This window comes from Zerene cesonia, chromosome 27 (assembly GCF_012273895.1).
Source record: "Zerene cesonia ecotype Mississippi chromosome 27, Zerene_cesonia_1.1, whole genome shotgun sequence".
NCBI lineage: Eukaryota > Metazoa > Arthropoda > Insecta > Lepidoptera > Pieridae > Zerene > Zerene cesonia.
This window is the reverse complement of record NC_052128.1, coordinates 4,373,238-4,393,583: the sequence shown is the minus strand read 5'-3', so window position 1 is coordinate 4,393,583 and position 20,346 is coordinate 4,373,238. Positions and strand designations below refer to the sequence as shown.

The following is a 20,346-nucleotide window of genomic DNA, read 5'->3' as shown; positions in this document are numbered from 1 at the left end:
ATAATAATTATTCGTTACTTTTAGTGAATCCTTCAAATGTATTATACTCAATTATAACAGTTTCTCATAATTTATTACCTAGTTTATTTTTTTCTTTTATTTTAAGACTTAAGTAACGGCAATTACGACCGATAATAATCTTTCGACACAATTAATTGGCTCATGGTCGTATTTCAACTAAAGTACTCGAAAAGGTTTATTTTTGTAATGCATTGCTGTCATTCTTTAATATAACACATTATTATGCAGTTATTCGTAGGTAGTGTTGGCAAATAAATAATTCGTAATTTATTAAAATTTTTAATAAATTTATTTCATAGTCTGTTTATAGTCATTACAAATCACAAATACTTGTCATTGTTTATTTTATATAACAATTTACAGTTAACAGTCATTATCCTCGCATTATGTCTCTAACAACAATTGCATTCACACACACGTTTATCACAACACAATCGTGAGTTTATCGAAAATACTGACAAACAAATAAATTAACTACAGCTACGCTTGCACCATGGACACTTAACAATAATTTAATAAATAATTAATATTAGTTAATAACGTTCGTTCACATCGCTGCATTGTCCGCGACATATATCGTTTATCTCATTAATTATATGGCATTGCGGATCATCCGCTAGTCTTTTCACACTAAAACTACTTAGGACACTTAAAAAAATCACATTTGCGCTTTGTATATACATCCTAACGTCGATCACAGCGGCGTTTTGTTCAGACTAGAGCTTTGGTTTATCGGCCATAGCCGGGAGCTCTGTACCTCTCCCGCGTAGCTTGCGCCGCTTGTGGCGTTAAGAAATACACGTGGGCTCCGTCGCCGGGGAGCCTGTACGTCACTAAAGACCCTGGCCTTCCTTCTCCCGCTGAATTCACTGCTCCGATCCACTCCGCGTCAGGGTTCACAGGTGGCAGTGGCCGCCTGTAGTTAACGTCTGTGTCACCAACCAGCGATGGCCTGTTCAGGTCGTACTGTTCACCAGTATACTGAGGCTCTCGTTGTTGTTCCCTGTACTGCTGTATCCTGCGATAGTTTGGATTTGGAATCGGTATGAATTCGCTGTCTGGGTTTATCGGTGGTCTCGGGTATCTGTCGTTGACTAATGTGTCACTGGCAAGTGACAGCGGTGGATTATGTGCGTCCACCAGTTGAGCGCTTGCGTGCACGGCGTGTACTTGCTCACTGTCAGGGTTAACAGGTGGGCGCGGGTGCCGGTTGTTCACTTCTGTGTCTCCGTGCAGTGACGGTGGATTAGGGCTCTGTGATTCGACAATTTCATATTGCAGGTTTATGTTGTTGTCGATTGGCGTCTTGACCGTTTCAAGTGGAGGCGTGACTGCCAAGCCATTGACGTCGTGCGTTCCATCGAGCTTCTGTCCGAATACATCGAATGTACTCTTCGTTATGTCGTCAATGTATCGCTCATCGTGTTTTGTATAATATCCATTACTTATCGGGTTCGGTGTCGTGCTCGGATGCCTGTTTACGTGATATACAGGCTTACCGGTTTGAACTGGGATTTGATTTCTATTATTAACCGGTAGCGTTTCTTTGACAGGTGCGTCGTCGTAATCTTCGTCTCTAAGTTTAGTTTTTGGATAATATCTCGATGAGGTTGGAGTTTCCGTGTTCACTTGTACGTTCTCAACTAAGTATTGCTGTTGGTAGCCCGGTGAGGCGGAGGAACTAATAACATTAAAATCGTTCTCGACGTTAAATGGTTTACTGTAGCTCACCATTGGTCTGAACGGTTCTGGATCGAGTTTTGGCGCTCGGAATGTCAGTTTTTCGGGTCTCGATTTCGATTCATAACTGAATTGATACACTGGCCGCGGTGTGATTGGTTTCTGTTTATTTACACGTGGTCGATGAGAATGTGACTTCGGTCTCTTTGTCGTGTAAAAGTCTATAGTTTGTTGTATATCGGCGATTTGCTGATAGAATGGGTCGGGTCTAGCCTTAGGTTGCTGTACATAAGTATGTTGCTGCCTTGGTTTTTGTATACTGAAATATTCTTGCGTAAGTGTGTGCGGGCCTTGTTTTTGTGGAAACAGGAATAGTGCATCTGCTTGATCAAATGACCCGTAGGCGACGTCGACTCCTTGTTGATATTGAGATTGTTGATTTTGGTTTGGTTTTGGGGCGTATGATGGTTGGCTCGGTACAGTTTGATAATAATTCCGTCCATCGAAGTATGCATCCGGAGTTTTCGCTTTAGGTTGCTCATCGAAGAAGTAGAAGGAAGCAACAGCGTTCTCGTTAGGCTTCCTGTTGTATACGGGTTGTAATTTTGTTGTTGGAATTTCTTCATTTTGTATGTTTGTATAATATCCTCTTAATGGTACCGAAGTTGACGATATATCATTCACATGTTCATCCGCTGTTTTATGCGGTACATTGTAAGCGATATATGGCTTCTGTGATGTAGTTGGTGGTCTATTATCATAAACATCTGGATAATCGTAAACAACTGATACTGAAAGCGGTTTTGAAGTAAGCTTTGTGCGTGTTTTGTAAACTGGTTTCTCAGTCTTTGGCCTTGTAACAATTTCTTCCGCTTCATTATAAACCTTAACTGGTTGACGGTTTGGTAAAACGCGTTGTGTTTTCCAAGTTTTAACTGTTGTTGGGATCTCATTATTCGATGGTGTGGTTAAAGTTATTGGAACTTCTGTTGTTTTTATTGATTCTGTTGATGTTGGTATTGTTGGCCTTGTTTTGTATTTTCCTCTATATGTCGCTTGCGTTGGTGAGGGACGTTTTGAAGTTTTTACTCTCGTATATGTCGGCGTTGGTGGATTTGTAGAAGTTTCCATTTTCGCGGTTGTTTCCTCGAGTGGAGCAAAGAAATCTGGCGGTGGAGGAAGTATAATTCCGGGTACCAAGGGTCCAGCAGGAACATTACTTTTGTAGTCATTGCGATAGGAAAAATTGTATGGCGGCGGATAGTAAATCGAAGGGTCGTCTTCGTCGTACAGGTCTGACTGGTTGCTCGGTGGTGGTAGAAAGGCGGCGCCCGGAGGGAAACCTTCTGGAAAAGAGCCGTTCATGGATGAAGGGAATGGGAATGCTCCTTCGCTCGCATTCCCAGGTAGGAATGGGAACGGAGGATTTGGCAACGCCGCTCCCCCGGAAGTAGTGTTTCCCTGATTATCACCCGGGGAGTCGAACGTTCCAGGTGGGAAAAAGAATGACGGTGGTGGTAGAGGGCCTTCGCCTTCTCCCGTAGGGAAGGGAGGGAAAACGGGCGCAGGGACACTGCCGTTAGGCGTAAGGAAGACGAGCGGTCCGTCGTCTGAGAGACGTACGGGAAAGGGCGGTGGGACTTTGGGCTTGTCTGGTAATTTTACTTGCCTTCTAGGCGCCTGATAGTTGTCTATGGGTGGCCATACTTTTTGTTCTGGCTCATTTGTTCGTTCTGGGAATGAACCACCTTTAATAACAAGTAGATGATCTTCAGCGAGCCATATTTCATCTTTTTTAAGACCGCCTAAACTTTGAAGGTTGTCTTTGGATCGAGTTTCCGTGTTTGGCTCATAACTGAGTATTCCTGGACGTTTAGGTGTTTTTGAAAACAATTCATTTTGTATCAAGCCGTATTTTCCTTCGGCCACCTGGTCTGACAATGTTTTTTTGTCTTCGTCGTCTTCCTTTAATCTTTTGCTTTCTTTGCCTTCGCCGGCACTGGACATGAGCATGCCATCGTCCCATATGCCTTGATTCCATCCTACGCTGCCGCCCGACTGGTCCGGCGCGATCACACCGGCAAACTTTCCACTTTCACTCTTATCACTAAAGTTTATTGAATTTTTAGGGTTGCCGTATTCCTTTTGTGGTTTGATTTTAATATGTCCTCCAATGAGGCGCTTTATTGTTCTCTGTGATTCACTGACATCTGAATCCGGCGGTGGGCCGAGTGAGCGCTGATCGCGCACGAACGAGTCAGGCGGCAAGACGTATGTGGGTACGAGCACGCTGGAGTATGCCATGCATACCCATGTTAGCGCTAGTGGCAGCACTAACGCCGCCCCTCTCACCATCTGAAAATTAAGAAACCATTTGTTAATTGCCTTCTATTAAAACAAAATTAAATTCGCTTAAATTGTTAAACTTATCTAAGTATTAATTAAACGCGCAACGTTCTCGGTCATGAGCACGTAAAGTGAAAGGATTAGCGGAGACAAAAACCTCAGAGAGTGGTGCGAGCACTGACGTGCCGAGCACAAATGCTCGCCTTTTATGAATTCGTACAAATGACCACCTCCGACCCGGTTGGCATTGAGAATCAAGCGTTTAATTTGGAAATTAACGAGTAACAACCACGAGACAGGAAGGCCGCACGCCTGCGACACAATCGCTTGTTTTAATTTGCGGCTCGACCGTATTGTCATTAATCCAACTATTACATTTCGTGACGTAATCGTTAATATTGTGCACTGTATTCGTAAGTTTGTAATCGAAAACGTTCTAAGTTGTTATGAGAAAAGATTCGAGATTAATTGAGGCGATATTAGTCTATTCACTTGTAAAATCTAAAAGGGATGATTAAGCGTTTGTTTTATATAATATGATTTTGTGAATGTTTTACGAAACGCCGGTCACTTTACTCCGATTGTGGTCCGATAAATAAGTCGTGATTTAGAATACTCTGGTATGCACCAAATTGTAATAATAACTGGGTGTATACTAGTTCACTCCATTAACATTTAAATGTACCTTTGAATGATATTAAATCGCAATAGGCAATCGTGGCCTTTGCAATTTTTATCTCAACCTAAACATGTATAATATAAACTTAAAAATGGATTTTAAATAAATGCAACATATACATCGACTTCGTTTAATACTGATTGTTTTTAATATAGCGGGAAAAATATACTTTGATTTTAAGTGATACCAACAAACACTTGAGTAGCATATGTTTAATCAATTAAGTATCCTTAAATGATGTTGTATACCTAACACCTTGTTGGAACTTATAACTGACTGTATTGTGTAAATGTTGAAGTAATTGTCACTAGCGGATATGCCATAAAATATTGAATACCTAACAAATTCAATGCATCGTCCTCGGAATGTTTGTTTAGCAATAACGAGACAAAGTTCACAGTGTATGCTTAATGACATTTTGCGGGACTCATCTTGAGTGTATCCTTTCATTCGACACCAGTTAACCTTCGCGGAACGTGCAATGGTTTCGTGGTGAATTTTTGTGTTAAATTTAAATGAATTTTGTAGTGGGCACGGGTACTCGCTATGTTGTAATTATTTGACATAAGCGATGTAGACCGATACAGGCCCGGCCTTGCCGTGCAAGGCGCCCGGATTTTTTTTTGCGGTCAGTACAAAACGTGAAGTCATTTACATTCCGGTCGTTAGTTGTGACGCGCTTTCTGTTTCGCCCTCGTTGTTTTGGTAATATCATATAATGTTTATTTGTTTAAAAAACCTTCAAACCGAACACACACAAATATTTCCCTAACTCTAACATATTTCTATTCGTTTCGTGGAAAGAAATGAGTTTTTAATCGAATTATCCAAAATAAATTCTTCACTTAAAATGGTCTTCAATACTCTCAATTGGCAAACAGAAATGCGTTACCGATAATTTGTATTCAGCACTGAACATTGTCGATTCGCAAACTTTCCAATGGCCTTTTGTCAGCCAAATTCGGCTGATGGGATATACCTAAGCTGTATAGAACAGACACTTTAGAAAAGCGAACTTTCTGGAACTATTGCACTCGGTTATAATATTGTCAGATTATTAACTATACTCAACTAGAAATCTGTCCTTAAATTGATTGAAGGTTTCAAATGGTAATTTACGTAATAACATAGACAAGTTCTCATAATAAAATTCGTACCTACGGCACATAATTGCACACACTGATCTCCTTGAGTTTGCGGAATTGCGGAAAGCAACTATGACTTTTACAATGATTTTATGCCGATATGTGCTTTAGATCAATAAAGATTAAACTAATCAGGCTAGTTATCGCCCGCGGGTCCGCACGTGGACAATCGTACGAGCTATTAAAACGTTGGAGACTGGTGTTTCGTAATTCCAGCTTTAAAATTAATCGAGGTTCAATGAATTGGCTGAGGCATGTCATACATTGAGCTGGCCCATTGTCGCAGCGCTTTCGAAACCGCGGCTAATAGTTTGGCATTGGAAACGATGTGTATTGATCTTAAAAGGCAAATAAAATCTAAAGATAAGGTAAATTCAATAGAAGCTTTAGCGATTAATTTATACGTCGTATCTAGTCCTATCAATCATCTTTAGCAGTATATTAATGTTCATTAATTATACTCAAACAAAATTAATTATGAATACGTGATAAAGTAATGTTTTTATAAGGGTTTTATGTTTAATAAAACTTGTAAATATGAAAATGTATGTTGTATTTAAAGATTAATTGATTGAGACGTTTTTGAGCACATATCGAAATCAAAATTAATCATAAGACGATCGTAAGGACACTGTTAGGTATTCTCTTTACCGATATTAAATGGAATTTATTTTAAAAGCAATGATAGTTGTTATTGTAAATCTAAAGTAAACACAAATCGTGTCACGGGCCACGGCTTTGTTTATAATTGTCGCATCGGTCAAGGCGAAATGCCATCCTGCAACTTGTTTATCGCAAACCTTTTATGTGTAGCCACTAGCCTACTTGTATTATGTCATCTTACAGTTCCCAGTACGTTCCCTTTAGATACAAAGATAATCGAGTTGAAGTAATGTACTTTATCGTACAACCTTGTGTTTTATTGTGTGAATTCTTGTCTCTATTTCTCGCTAACTCGACGCTTGAATTACGTGGGCGATTTTGTTTGAATTTATTGCAGAAATATTAACTCTATTTGTAAATCTCGACTAGATTACCTAAATCGATTGCTTAGTTTGTTTCCTAATGTATGTTGGTACTGTCGTATTATGTTCATTGCTGAGAAGGAAGTAAAATGTCAGTGTTTATGTTTGTGAGGTCGATAAAAAATAAGATATTATAAGTGAGTCGTGATCGCTTGCAATACAGCTGTGAGTGCGCACGCGCCGTTCGGGGCCGCGTAGCAAAGTGTTTCGAAGTATTTCTATGATCTGTCGTATGCTTCATTGTTCGGAGGTTTATGATTTATAATACCTCCAACTTTCAAGGTTATAAATTAGTAACTTATTGCGCAAGCTTTCTGTAAGTGTAGGATTTCTTTTTACGACTCTTAATCATTCAGTATGTATGAAAATTATTTCGTAATACTTATGATATGTTGAACGTGCTTCAGAATTTTTACAATGGGGAAGTAGAGCAGCAGTTTACGAAAATGTTTCCATTTTTGGATGGATTTCCTACATCGTTAGAGCAATTTAGTTTGTTCGCATTATTAATGGTAGACGATTTACATGTCTGCGATGCACCACATGATGCCTCCTTGTTTGACTACGTGCTACGGTTTTGTAATAAGTGCACGCTTTCTTTTCTTTGTTTGTTTGCGACTTTCTTGATTCTTTGTTTCGTAATATCACCAACTAGCCACACTCTTGAGTTATTGTATGTAATCTTCCATGTAACGCTTTGTTCTCCTTTATGTCGTACGCCCGTAATTGCTGTTACAGCACGTAGAAATTTTCGTAGTTTTCACATAGATTTATATTGTTATGAAACAGCTAATTTCGCGGTTCATTAAGGATTTGCAACTTTTAGTTGCCTTATTTAATCCAATTGTGTTTCTGTTTCAGGTAAGGATCCTGATATTAAGTGATTCGGCTTTGTTTGGTGAGTTTATTTTACCGTTCACGGGACGATGAAGCCATGGTAATTAAGATTTCAGATCGTACAGATTTTAGCTATGAAGTAAACGCCAATTAGTTGATTTTAGATAATAGCATGTATTAGTTACTGTTTTGTTAAGTGTAAGCAGCGCTTTTGCAATGCGTTACAAAATTTTTTCCGCTTTGGGCGTTGCTTTTAGGTGTTTTTCGGAGCGTGGCGGATAATAGGCAACCTTATATTGCGCCCGAGTCCTTCGCTCGCGGTTCGAGGAAAGCCGCATATTTTAATGGCGAATTTTGTAATTCGAGCGCCGTTTCCGAATGTCGATTATTTGATCGTATCTAGAGCTAATTACGTTCAAGGCGACATAGCGAATAGTTTAGTGGGTAAATGGTTAGGCGAAGCGCGATGTAAGATGGGAACTCGCCTATTGTTCGCGTCGACTGAGACGGTGACAATTGCGTTGCTACACATACGAGTTGCCATTGTACATTCGTTGTTTTCACCTTAACGTTTTCACAGACCTTGCTTATGAAGCTGCCTCCCCGGGTTTCGGCTCGTTGATAACGCGCTCATCACGAACTGTGAGCCGGATCCTTTTTTTGTAAACGGACATTACGCATGACGTAATTCATACGCCGTACTATGAAAACATTGTATTTATTAATATTACGCCGATTTACCTTATGCCTTATGTATTTCGTTTATTTTTCTCTTCGTCTCGTCGTTGGAAGTAACTAATTTAGATGATGCATTTAACATTTTGAGTTAATTTGACATATCCTGTATACACTCATGCAATTGTGAATGAAATCAATTATTAATAGAGGTCTAAGAGTTGATTCATAGTTGGTCGGTTAGACTCGTATGACGCGGTGAGGCTGTCGCGACGCTTAAGGCTGGCAGGTGTTGTGTCATCAAGTGCATTACTGTAATTGGAAATGCAACATTCTATGATCGTTTGCATTACCCTTTAGTTTTTGCTTGCGATGCCTTTATAGAGTTTTTAATTTATCATTAACAATAATTGAAATCTCATTCGTCTTTATTGTTATAGCGTTATTTGTTCGAAAAGTCGAAAAGATTATCTGAAACTAATTTTAGCAGATGCAAATCATATGTATATTGCGTCCGGTATTGTATACATATTGAAGAATATGCTTTATTTTATTATTCAGTTTAACTCGTTTACTAGCTTATATCGTGGAAATACAAAAAATGTCTCACATTTTAACAACATCCGCGTATTAAATTGGTGTCTAAAAATTTTTATCAATTTATTATGTTACACGAACTGTGTAAATTTTATTATATTTTTATATTACGATTTCGACACTTCCTCGAATGTTTCGAAACCTTGACTAATTGTTTACGGATACCGTTATCGTGGTATCAATGCTAAAATCGATATGCACAGAGTCGTTGTGTGATGCAAGAGTTAACTGTACCACTTTCATGTTTGTATTACTTTCATCTCGGACTTGCGATAACGTTCGACCGCAACAAATCATACTTAACATCTTTTTGTTTATACGTGATGTAATTGATTTACAATTACACGTTTTAAACAAACGGTGCCCAGCGGCACGTAATGACTGACTGACTAAACTGTTAATTATCATGTGAGACGCGTATCTCTTTGCATATTTTTTAGTATCACCGTTACGCGGATGTGCGTTCTCACGTATTTTCGTGAATTTTAACATATGAAACTGGAAAATTCGTGATTCGACACTGGGATTTCCTTTAGGTATTTATTTTCGATTGTATCTCTTTACTGACGTGACTGATGATTGTTTCATTCGAGTATAGTGGACTGGCTAGTAGCTATAATTATGCTACTAACATTTCGCATAAACATAAGACATTATAGTATTTCGTTTGGCGAGGGAGCGATTACTGTTTATGATTGAAATTACAATGCAGCCGGGTTTTATTGCCTACGCTCCGATAATGTTTTATTATAAAATAACATCACAATAGCAACAAATGAAATATACGACCCGATTTCTTATTGCATATAATATTGCTAAAAATTCCTACATATGTATTTGTTCACTTAATAACTTTATCCTTACACAACACACAGAAACACTTTTGTTTGCATTTTCTCACAGGTGTTTCTTTATATTATGCGTTCGTCATTGAATCGTTATACCTAAGACGGAGGTCTGTGAAAATTTATAATATTAGTGTCGTGATAGCAGACGCATTGTTTGACGACTCACATTGTTAATATTTAAGTCCGTGTGATCTGGGTCGACACATGAAAACGTTTGATAAGTGTAAATGTTCACTAGGCGGTCACCTGCGTGTACATAAATGGATGTAAAAAACACAATCTTACTTTATACGTTAACGGTTGAGGCTGCGACTGATAAACACTTTGCTGGCACCCTTTCAGCACATATCACGTACAGTCACTTCACTGTTAGTTTTCACTTGCGTTTAGACACTGGCACATGCTGAGGTTAACTGGGATGCTTGGACGTCTCCGAGGGTCACAGGTTGTATGGAGGGGTGAACGTGTGTTCAGCAGGTCGAGCGGCGCATGAGTGGCCGCGGTGGTAGGGGCGCGCGCGTAAATACGGCGCCGTAAGCGCGTGCGCGCCCACGCACACCAGCGTAGCGCTACGACAGATCGCCGCACACACACATACACACGCGCGCGCGCCGGTGTGACGATCTGCTGCTATGGATTTTGATGAGGATCCTGATGCCCCCATGTTTGACTAACGGTTAGGTTCGTGAGTTACGTTGTTTTGGTAACTGTAAGCTTAGTAGTTAAAACTTTATATCTGCTAATTCGATCAGAGATCATTGCAGTATTTCGCCACTTATCCCTTTTTCTTACTTTTTATTACTAAATGTATTTTTATAGTATTGCATTCGAATGAAAAATAAAATGAAAATAGTGATATTGAATTGAAATGTTCCGTGTCATCGACCCCTGAAGCTACATTGTACGGAGGCTGTGCGTGTAGCCTATATTGGGATAAGTGTATAATTAAGATGTCTCTACAATAGCGTTATATAATATTATGTTTTATTATTGTCGTTGTTGACTGATATAGAAAATCTGAAATAGAATATGGGATGTAGGACAATTTATTTTTGTACCAATAGTCATTTAACGAGTTATTGTTAACAAAATAATTACTCACACCGATGTTTTATTAATTACATACACATTTATTTTCAAATTAATAATTGATTTATAATTTATATGACTACAATTTTACTATGGAACATGATTCGTATTTTATGTAGTCCTTTTACTATTTATATATTTCACATATTACATAGTAGAATAATTCTACGATTGTTGATTTTATTCAGTATATAATCTTAGTACTTTGATTGGAATATTATTAATTCATGTTAATTTGTGATAAATTTTTATATCATAAATTACAAATGTATGCGTACGTCCTAAATTCATATATCTGATGTGACACGTAGTGACTCTGAATGGTACAATAAATAGGATGAAACATTCGGAACGGCCGCAGCTCGGCATCGCTCGATAAGTAATGTCATCGACACCGGTCGTCCTCCAAAGGTCGCGCAGCCTCCATTTGCATAACATCCATCGGACGAAAACATAAAGCATCCTCGTATCATCTGCATCAACCCGGATCTGTTTTTGTAACAATGCCGCGGAATGCGGCTGTTGGGATTAACCCGATAGATGGATATGGGGTTATCGCACCATGGCTTCGGTATGATAATTGCGTTTTTTGTTGTTTATTATTCGAAATTCGAACGCCGCGAACGGGCTATGCGGCCGGCGTAGGAAGGTTACATGGAAACGTTAGTTTTTTTTAATCATTTATTAACGGGCTTAAAAGCATTTTCTTTTTGTGCCTAATTGTAACAAACATCCTTACTTACTAAATACAATCTAGATTAAACTAGCATTAAGCTTTGAAAATAGCAAAACAAAAAATTCGCTGATAACAAAAAAAAAAACGTTAGTTAGGGAGTTGTTTATCGTACGTATAACGTGATTCTGATTTCTTGATTTGTTTATGGAAATCGCTGGTTAACAGGTATGTGTTGTTTGACAGCACATATTATTATGCAGTTGTCTTGCGCTATTTACTCCCGTTTGAGTGTGGGGTGCTAATGAATTTTCATTCAATTACCTACCGGTTGCAGATATGCCAATTGTCCTAAATTATTTGTGAATATCACTGATGCCTTAATTGAATGTTTGTTTGAATCGGTACTTGATTATTTTTAGCATTGTAGTAAGCACGCGTTTTGCTGTATAAATATTGCAAAATCAAATATATTAAGTGCGTTGCGTGGGTTTAAAAATATTTGATTTATTCGTCAGCATCCGAATTAATGTCTGTTGTCTATAGTAATTTTTGTAAGATTTTCGTTTGATCTTCTCTATCTGAAATAATTGAAGGTTATATTTTCGTGATGACATAAATTGTGATACTTACGCAAAATAAGAATATGAAATGGATTCAAACATTTTGTGATTGAACTTATTTAATGACGCTATACAACAAAGTTATCAACACTTTTATACTAATCCAAGAAAAAGTTTCTATAAAGCCCTATATCAGTGCAAGATCTCGACCTAACACCATCCACGGCCACTCGTAACCAATTCCATCCACCGCCACCATACACGCGCCGCGATAATTTCTCGGAATCGTGTTTTTGGTGGTGTCGCGCCGCGCCACATTCCGCGACACCTCGGCGCTTCGCCGTGACCGTCGGATCGACCTTACACCATACGCCGTGTTTCCCCGCTTTTTGTGAACATCATCTGTGTCATTAACTCATTGGTTTGTTGTTCGTAATTTTGAGATTTACAAAGTGGGTTGTGTTTACAAGTTAGCTTGGTTACGCGTGAATGACATTACGTTTCGGGTTAGGGTGGTGATTTGATGATGCACCAAATTTATGAATACTCCATAATTAATAGACTTAAATATACTATATGGGATGTAGAAATCGCTCGAAAGCTATTTTTTTCCTCTGTGGAATGAGGAAAAGTTATACAATGTGTTGCGCAAAATATATCGGTAAACAATCAAGATATTGACCAAGTTATGGTGTTTACTTATATAACAGAATTACTGTACCGTATTGTTCATAAGAGGAAACGCAGAGATGCTTGTCGAAGTAAATTGGAATTGGCTCACACCCCTGATTAATTACTTCTGAGAAATGAGTGCCAGGAATAAAATGTTTTGAAACAGTTTAACCACTGGACGAGATATATTTCGATGATAATGATCTGGTAACCCAGGTTTCGGATCCGGGTTGTCGTGCGCAGGCGCCGGACGAGTCGCGACGCCGGCCGGCGTCTGCTGAATTAAATTATGTAATCAATTTCGATGCGTTTCGTCCTTATGTGTTTATTGACACGAATTCTTTCGGGTTTTTTGAGAGATTGGAGTTCAATGTTAGATGATGAACTTCCTTTATATGGAAGTAATAGAATTCGCCGCGTCTTGAGTGAAACGAGATCAGGAAATTAAGTTCATTGACTTTAAACCGCAGTTTTCACAAAGTATAACAAATTATAATAAAGAAATGCTAAAGATTTGAACTATAAGTAGGTTGCATCTAATTCCAATGTTATTGTATAAGTAAGCAGATTTTAATGTTACGAGTAATCAATGTGGTCTTAGTTAATTAAATTATACCAGGTCACTTTCATACATTTTATAAATGAGGTAATAATAATAATGTCTGTGCTTAGTGGTCTTATCGTGATCACTTTTTTTATTTTATAGACGAGGTATGTCATGGTTGTCAGACCACAGTCAAACAATTGTGATAATATCTGTGTTGCATTTGATTATGAAAAAAAATCCTGTTTCTGTCACATGTAAGCTCAAGCTCTATTAAACTAAGATAAGATTGTCTACATGTAGCTATTGTATAAAAATGAATCCACATTTACCTTGGTTTAGTTTTTTCTTTTTTTTATGGCAGAGCAAGCAAAGGAGCAGGTGGGCCAAATGATGTTAAATGGTCACCACCGCCTATAAACACTTGCAACACAAGAGGTGTTACAAGTGCTTTGCTTTGCTTTGCTTTTAGTTACAGCATCAAGTGCAACAGTTGGGCCGATTAAAGGAAAATTAAAATCATTCCGCGGAAAATTCTACAGGACAACGTCTGTGGGGTATACCCATCATTTATAGTTAGTTCATTTGGGACACCCTGATATTCTCGATGCGTTCAAATTTTAAACGTGAATCCCATTAATTAGTGCATGAATTTGGGGAATTTTCCAAAAAAAACTTCACATATAGATGTTACATATTTATATTTCTCGAAGTTTCTTAAGACTTATTTGGTTCTACGTAAAATCCATTATAATTTCCAATTCTAATGATGAATTCTTATTAACGAACACGCTCTTAGACGTTAATGTCTTGTTCTGGCGCCAACCGCTTGTTTTTAAACATTATTATTCCGATTTTTTAAATAATTTGTTATTGTTTATCATTCGACGCCCGTTGAGATCCGTTCGATGGCGACACCTATGGAAATTATTCCGTGACGTAAGGAAGATTTACGTCGATATTATGAATTGAATCAAATTGGACTTGTTTTTTCAAATTATATCTCGGATTATTCAAATTCTTTGCATTCTTTCGTATCGACGTCTTTAGAGTTATGATGATTAACTTGTTTTTTTTCTTTACCATACTGATTATCACAGTGTTCATTTCATCATATATTTCAATGTTATAATCTATTTTGGTAAACACTGATCCTTCTGTATTTAAAACACTAGATACATTAGTCAGATCATATTTGTATATATAAGGATCTAAATGAGTCAAGTCGAATATAAAAGGCAAAGTACCTTTCAGTTGTTACAATAAAGGTTGAGCCACAACAGCAGCAAAGCAGCAAAACATTGACTCGGATCTCATTCGGAATTCACGGTTTGCCATTGGCACTCGCTTTGAAAAAGTGGTATTGAACCGGCTGCATTTCTATCGCACATTCCTATCGTAGTTTAAACGAGTGGTATCCATTTGCAATTGCTATTTAGCACATCCGGTGTAACTTTGATTTATAAAAACTGTATATATCTGGTACGTTCGTTCGTTCGAGACGTTCCAGACTATAAGGCAATCTTACCCTTACATTAAAATGAAGCTTATATTATGCTCAAATTGTTCACTTATTTCTTGATTTCCTTTATTTATCTTAACTTTCCTGCCCATTTTGTGGACTTTAGCGTCATTTACAAATCTCGCAGTATCCTCAACGACGTTTAATTTGTAACCTGATGACTGGTTTACTCATTTCCTCTCGTTTAAAACAAGCAGTATAATAATAAATTCAATTGTTAGCTGGTCCGTTTAAAATTTCTCATACGCTGTCGCAATTTGAACCTTGTTCTAATTAGTATGAACTTTAGCGCCTCCGCTGCTATTTTTAGCATACTAGCTTTACTGATTTTGTAAACTTATTAACGCTTAAACGTGTATATTGAAATAATAATTAAAATGTAGTTTATGTTTTTTTTTTTAAGTTAAGTATATTTAGGTTCCAAGAGTTTTGGTCTGATTATTATTAGGATAAAATGATTTACATTCTTATGAATACCAGAATCAGAAATATAATTACAAGTAATCCTATATCTTATAAGATATTACCTTCTTTTTAAAAAAAGTGTTTCTTTTAATAGATATACATATTATTTAATTTTTCACAGCCACATCCGCTATCATAATTATATGCCATATACAGCCGCGTTGTTGTTCTAGTATTATCTTTTGAGTACCTATGGATGATGTTTAACGTTTTCTAGTGCCTTTTTTGCATTTAAAATGGCGTTGTAATTATGCTGTTTTGCTGTGTTAGAAAAACCTAAACACATTTATCTTTCTGTATAAAATATCAATAACATCACGATATATTACAAAAAAAATTGCTAGTTGGTGTACCTTTTTCTGGTTTGGCATTCGCAGAATTAAGTCAGGAACATCCAGCCTTTTTATAGTTTCTTTTATATTGAATTTTTTAACGCAACATTCAATAGAACATAATATTTTTACTACTGTGCTCTGTTCAGCACCAACCGGTGAAAGAACTACAAGTATCCAAAAGTCGATCAAAATATTACAATTCCACGCACAAATGTGGAAATGTTCATAACAGTAATAGTGTCGGTAACATCGTGTATGTCCCACGTATATCCCACCCGTTAGCATTTCGCGGATGCGCTGTGCTTTAGAAGCCTTTGGAATTTACCATCGGTCGACCGACGATCATTCTTTGACACTCCGAAATATTTGCATATTGGATCATTGGTGGTATCTATGGGAAATGTTTCTGTGCATCGAGGGAGTATGTGATAGTTCTCTCTAATCCGGAGATTAAGTTCATTAGATTCCATTTTAATAAAGGTTTTATGTGAAGAGTAGTTGGCCGCAACGTTTGACTGTCTTTGACTGCATTAGAAGCTGTTGTTCCACTATATGAATAAATATAACGCGGTTAATAATGTATTGTTCTTAAAATAACTGTTTGTTCAAGTACGCTGCGTGATGTACATATAAAAATATTATTAAAAACTAAAAATTGCTCCACACGTAATATCTACTGTGTGTGGTGAGTAAATACTGAACTAACAAATCACAATAAATACGTGTAACAACACTTGTTTTGATTTTAAGTTGTATATAGGTTTGAGTATTTTATTTTGCCTAAACAAATAGTCTACTGCTCGTTCGAAATTTCGAAATCTATTGGCACTCGAAAACCAAATGAAATAAATTTTATTTTCACATCGGCAAGTGATTTGAATACAGACAGTTCATTCACAGCGGAAAAGTTTAGAAGTATATTGGTATGTACGACGGTTGTCTACAACGGTGAGGCTCGTACTCATGCATATGCATGTAATCGTATGTAATAATTGTTTACATGGAGGCTATGAGAATGGCGAAAATTCGTGTTGAGATAAGAACAATTTAACAGGAATTTTTAATAAGCCTTATACATAAGGATTTTTGTAGTGTAATTCTTAGCCACAAGAGCAATTGCTTGGAGGTGTTTACGTGTCTATGTAAACGATAGAGCTCCATGGCATATATGTTTTTTTTTATGTTATCGTCGGCTATTGATTTGATGGGTCGCCTGATTGTAAGCGCTACCACCACCTATGAACATTTGGAGAGGTGTAAGGTCGATTGCAGACCTTATGTTATCCTGCTAAGAGCTGATAATTCCTTGTCAATTTGACACTGTTTGATTTACGGTTAATTTTATGAGTAAAGTTTAACACGACGAAGTGTAATATTCTAATTTATACGTTATCTGTCGCTGATTTAGAAGCTCTGTATGTACGATATTGAAATGTTACGTGTCGGATGCAGGTTTCCTCAGAGATGGAGAAAGTTCTGGACGTATCGTAAAACAGTAAAACCTCAGTATTAGTTATATTAAGAACCTGTAGTTTATTATACATACGTGTTATGCGTTTTATATCAAGCAAACATATTTACATTTTCGACATACGAATTTGTTTATTTGTTTGGTACCTATAATTACGTATAGGTTAACAAGGTTTGTTTGCGCTAAGGATATCATGGAAATATCTGTTGTAGGAAAGAGATAGGCGGTAGTCTTACCCGTAAACCCCATTTACAATATTGCTTGTATTTATAAAAAAAAAATTGTCAGCAATTACATTAAATTTTTTGAATCGCAAGTATGTTATAGCTTTTACCTGTATGCGTGTTGCTAATGAATCGAGCTAAAAATTACAGGATCAAATTTAAAAGCTATATGTTGTCTTTATTTTTATCCCGTGTAAAATCTAGATGAGCGGGAGCAAGCGCTTATAGTAACTTATTAAAATACTTATATATGTATTATTATGTTATGTTTTTATAAGGAACAAAGGCGAACATTTAATACAAAGAACATCAACAAACATCGAGTGGATTTTCGCAACGGATGCTTAGAAAGCCTGATCATATCGTGAGTCGATAACTTACGAGTCGAGGGAAAGGGAGCGTCCGTCCTGCGGCTCCGCCCGTCGCGATATATTAATTGGCGGATATCGAGAGTTTCTAGATGTCTACATTGCTAGCTTTAGCAAATGGCTTAATTGAGACGATGTTAATTTTATAGTTAACAGCCGGTCCGTTAACGGTGTGAAGTGTACATGTGTTGGTGGAATGAAGTTGTTTTATTAAGAAACCAGATAAGATGCGGGTTTAATAAACTTTTGAAGGAAAAATGCATGAAACGTTAATAGAATTATTCGAGTATTGATTGCTGTTAACGACTCTCTGTGTATATTGTTAAAAAAAACTGACGTTTCAATATATATGACTATCGGCTGTCGCCATTATTACTGTACGAAAATCGGATGTTAATGGACATAACATTAATATTACGTTAATTTTTATCAGCTCATCGGAAGAAAGCGGAAAGTAATATATATAAGATAACTAGTTCAATTGTTTTATGTTGCTATTATTAACTATTCTAAGAGTTTAAGCATTTAAACATTTTACAATGCAATATGATTTTTTTTAGTATTATCATATCATATAAAACAGTATATTAAAAGAGTATATTTATCTTAATAGACGTCTTAATAAATGTTCCAAGATAGAGATAATTTATAGTATATTCTATCCGAGAATATAGATATAAATTATCGCTAGAATCTAACGCTATAAAAATATAATGATTATAGCATATTAATTAATTAATTAATTCGTGTGCAAAATGAACTATTAATACGTGACCTTTAACTTTGGTCCGGTGTCAGATGATAGTAAAAGGTGGTAAAGGTCTTAGAATGGTCTTTGGAGCACGACAGGTGTTTTACGAGATCCAAATTTGTCTTCCATAGCTCTTAGGCTTTATTTCAATATGGTGGTAGAATGGAAAATGGTTTTTTATTGGATTTGAGAGTTACTCGTGTATAAAGAAGTGATTATACTTCTCATCCACTTGAAGATTGTTTAAGCGTGCCTATTTCGTATCTTAATTTCTAGTTAATTTCTTAGATAATATGTCGTAAGATATTAAGTAAAACAATGCGCTATATTTAAAAAAGATTTTAATTATATTCATAAGTTCGTCGTGGCGTTAGATATTGTACGTCCATAAATTTCTGTTAATTACAATAAATTCCAATTTTGTATAATTTTTTTGCTTATATTCAAAATAAAGTTAGATAAAGCCTTTTAATTTACAGGCGCCGACGCGGTGTCGTGCTAATTAATATGGCTGCTAAAATATGCCGAATTTTTATGTTGTCTCCGCATTCCTCGAGTGCCGATCGTATGCTTTGGCGGCGGGAAACCCGGCCGGAAAGTCGACACTAAACAAGCGATTACCGTCCTTTCTGCTGTCTAGAGATGGCATATAATCCTTTCATCTGACTTCATATCCATTACTGACCTCGCGAATGGCATACAGACAAATAGCAACTTTAATTGAACGCAGCAAGGCGTAGTGTTACGTGAACGTTCTAGTTGGCGCCAACTATTTGGGCAAAAACGGATTCGTCGGACTGTTACCTATTTGGTAAAATGTGGTACCCGTTTGGTGATTAATGGTCATACAAATATAAACATCATAAGATGGTCTACTTGGCTTGTATCATTAGCATAACAGCTAATAATATAATAATAAGGTTATTTTATTATTCTGCGAGCCGTCACTGAGACGCCAGTTGTTTTTTTTCCAAATATTTTTTTTATGTTGAATGTTGTTTCATAAGTAACGTTAATTTTATCTATTTTGTGGTGAGAAATGTGAGTTTTATTAAAAGTGCCATTTTAGATATTTAGTTCAATGGTGCATTTTCATTATTTTAAAATTTGTTAAACAACGAATAACGCTAAGTAAATATGTAATTTATGTTGTGTGAATTTTCCATTATTCGCGGTTGTTTGCAATTCTACGATCTAGTAAAATTTGTCACAATATTGCTTTCCGGGTTGTCGTGTTTGTCATGCTGTGTGTTTTGTCTTGCGAGGTTTTGTCGTAATACTATCATCGTATCATATTTGATTGTTTATTTTCATTCAAATGATATCCTCTTATGTGTATTTTTCTTTAACTACAGCGGAATCTTGGCGATAAATAGTCACAGTATCGTGTGCGGCCTTTGTTTTCTTTTTTGTATCTTCGAAACCAAACTCTCGTAATTTTCTATTTCATCTTATTATATATTCGGTTATAAATAGTCAGATAAGTAATCTAGTATTAGTCACGATTATCTCGTTTAAGTATCTTTTCCTTCTCGTAATAGATTCTAACCCGCTAAGGAAATCCAATTACCTGCTGACATCTCATCAGATTTTACTTTCAATATTACACACATGTAGAGGTGTGTTATCGTAACGGTACTTTATACTATGCATGTGTGTGTGTGTGTGTGTGTTAAATGAAGAAAATTCACTTTTTCACAAGTTTCCGAGATAATCAACAGTTTGAGTTGAAAGACATCGTAATATAGTGAAATTCTCATAGTAAATTATAATGTTTTTCTTACTAATGATTTATAATGTGCGTAAACGAATAGGA

The 20,346-nt window shown here is 36.7% G+C and overlaps 2 protein-coding genes across 2 annotated transcripts in view; one reads left to right on the top strand and one right to left on the bottom strand.

The window, feature by feature from the left end:
* Positions 1-20,346, top strand: part of LOC119837349 (N-alpha-acetyltransferase 15, NatA auxiliary subunit) — a 76,289-nt gene that overhangs the window by 6,713 nt on the left and 49,230 nt on the right. The window lies entirely within an intron of this gene.
* On the bottom strand, positions 285-10,369 carry LOC119837348. The gene is made up of 2 exons (XM_038362903.1): positions 10,139-10,369; positions 285-4,056 (listed from the first exon to the last, which is right to left on the bottom strand). Exon 2 carries the CDS (start codon positions 4,054-4,056, stop codon positions 751-753), a length of 3,306 nt encoding a protein of 1,101 aa, XP_038218831.1. The 5' UTR covers positions 10,139-10,369; the 3' UTR covers positions 285-750.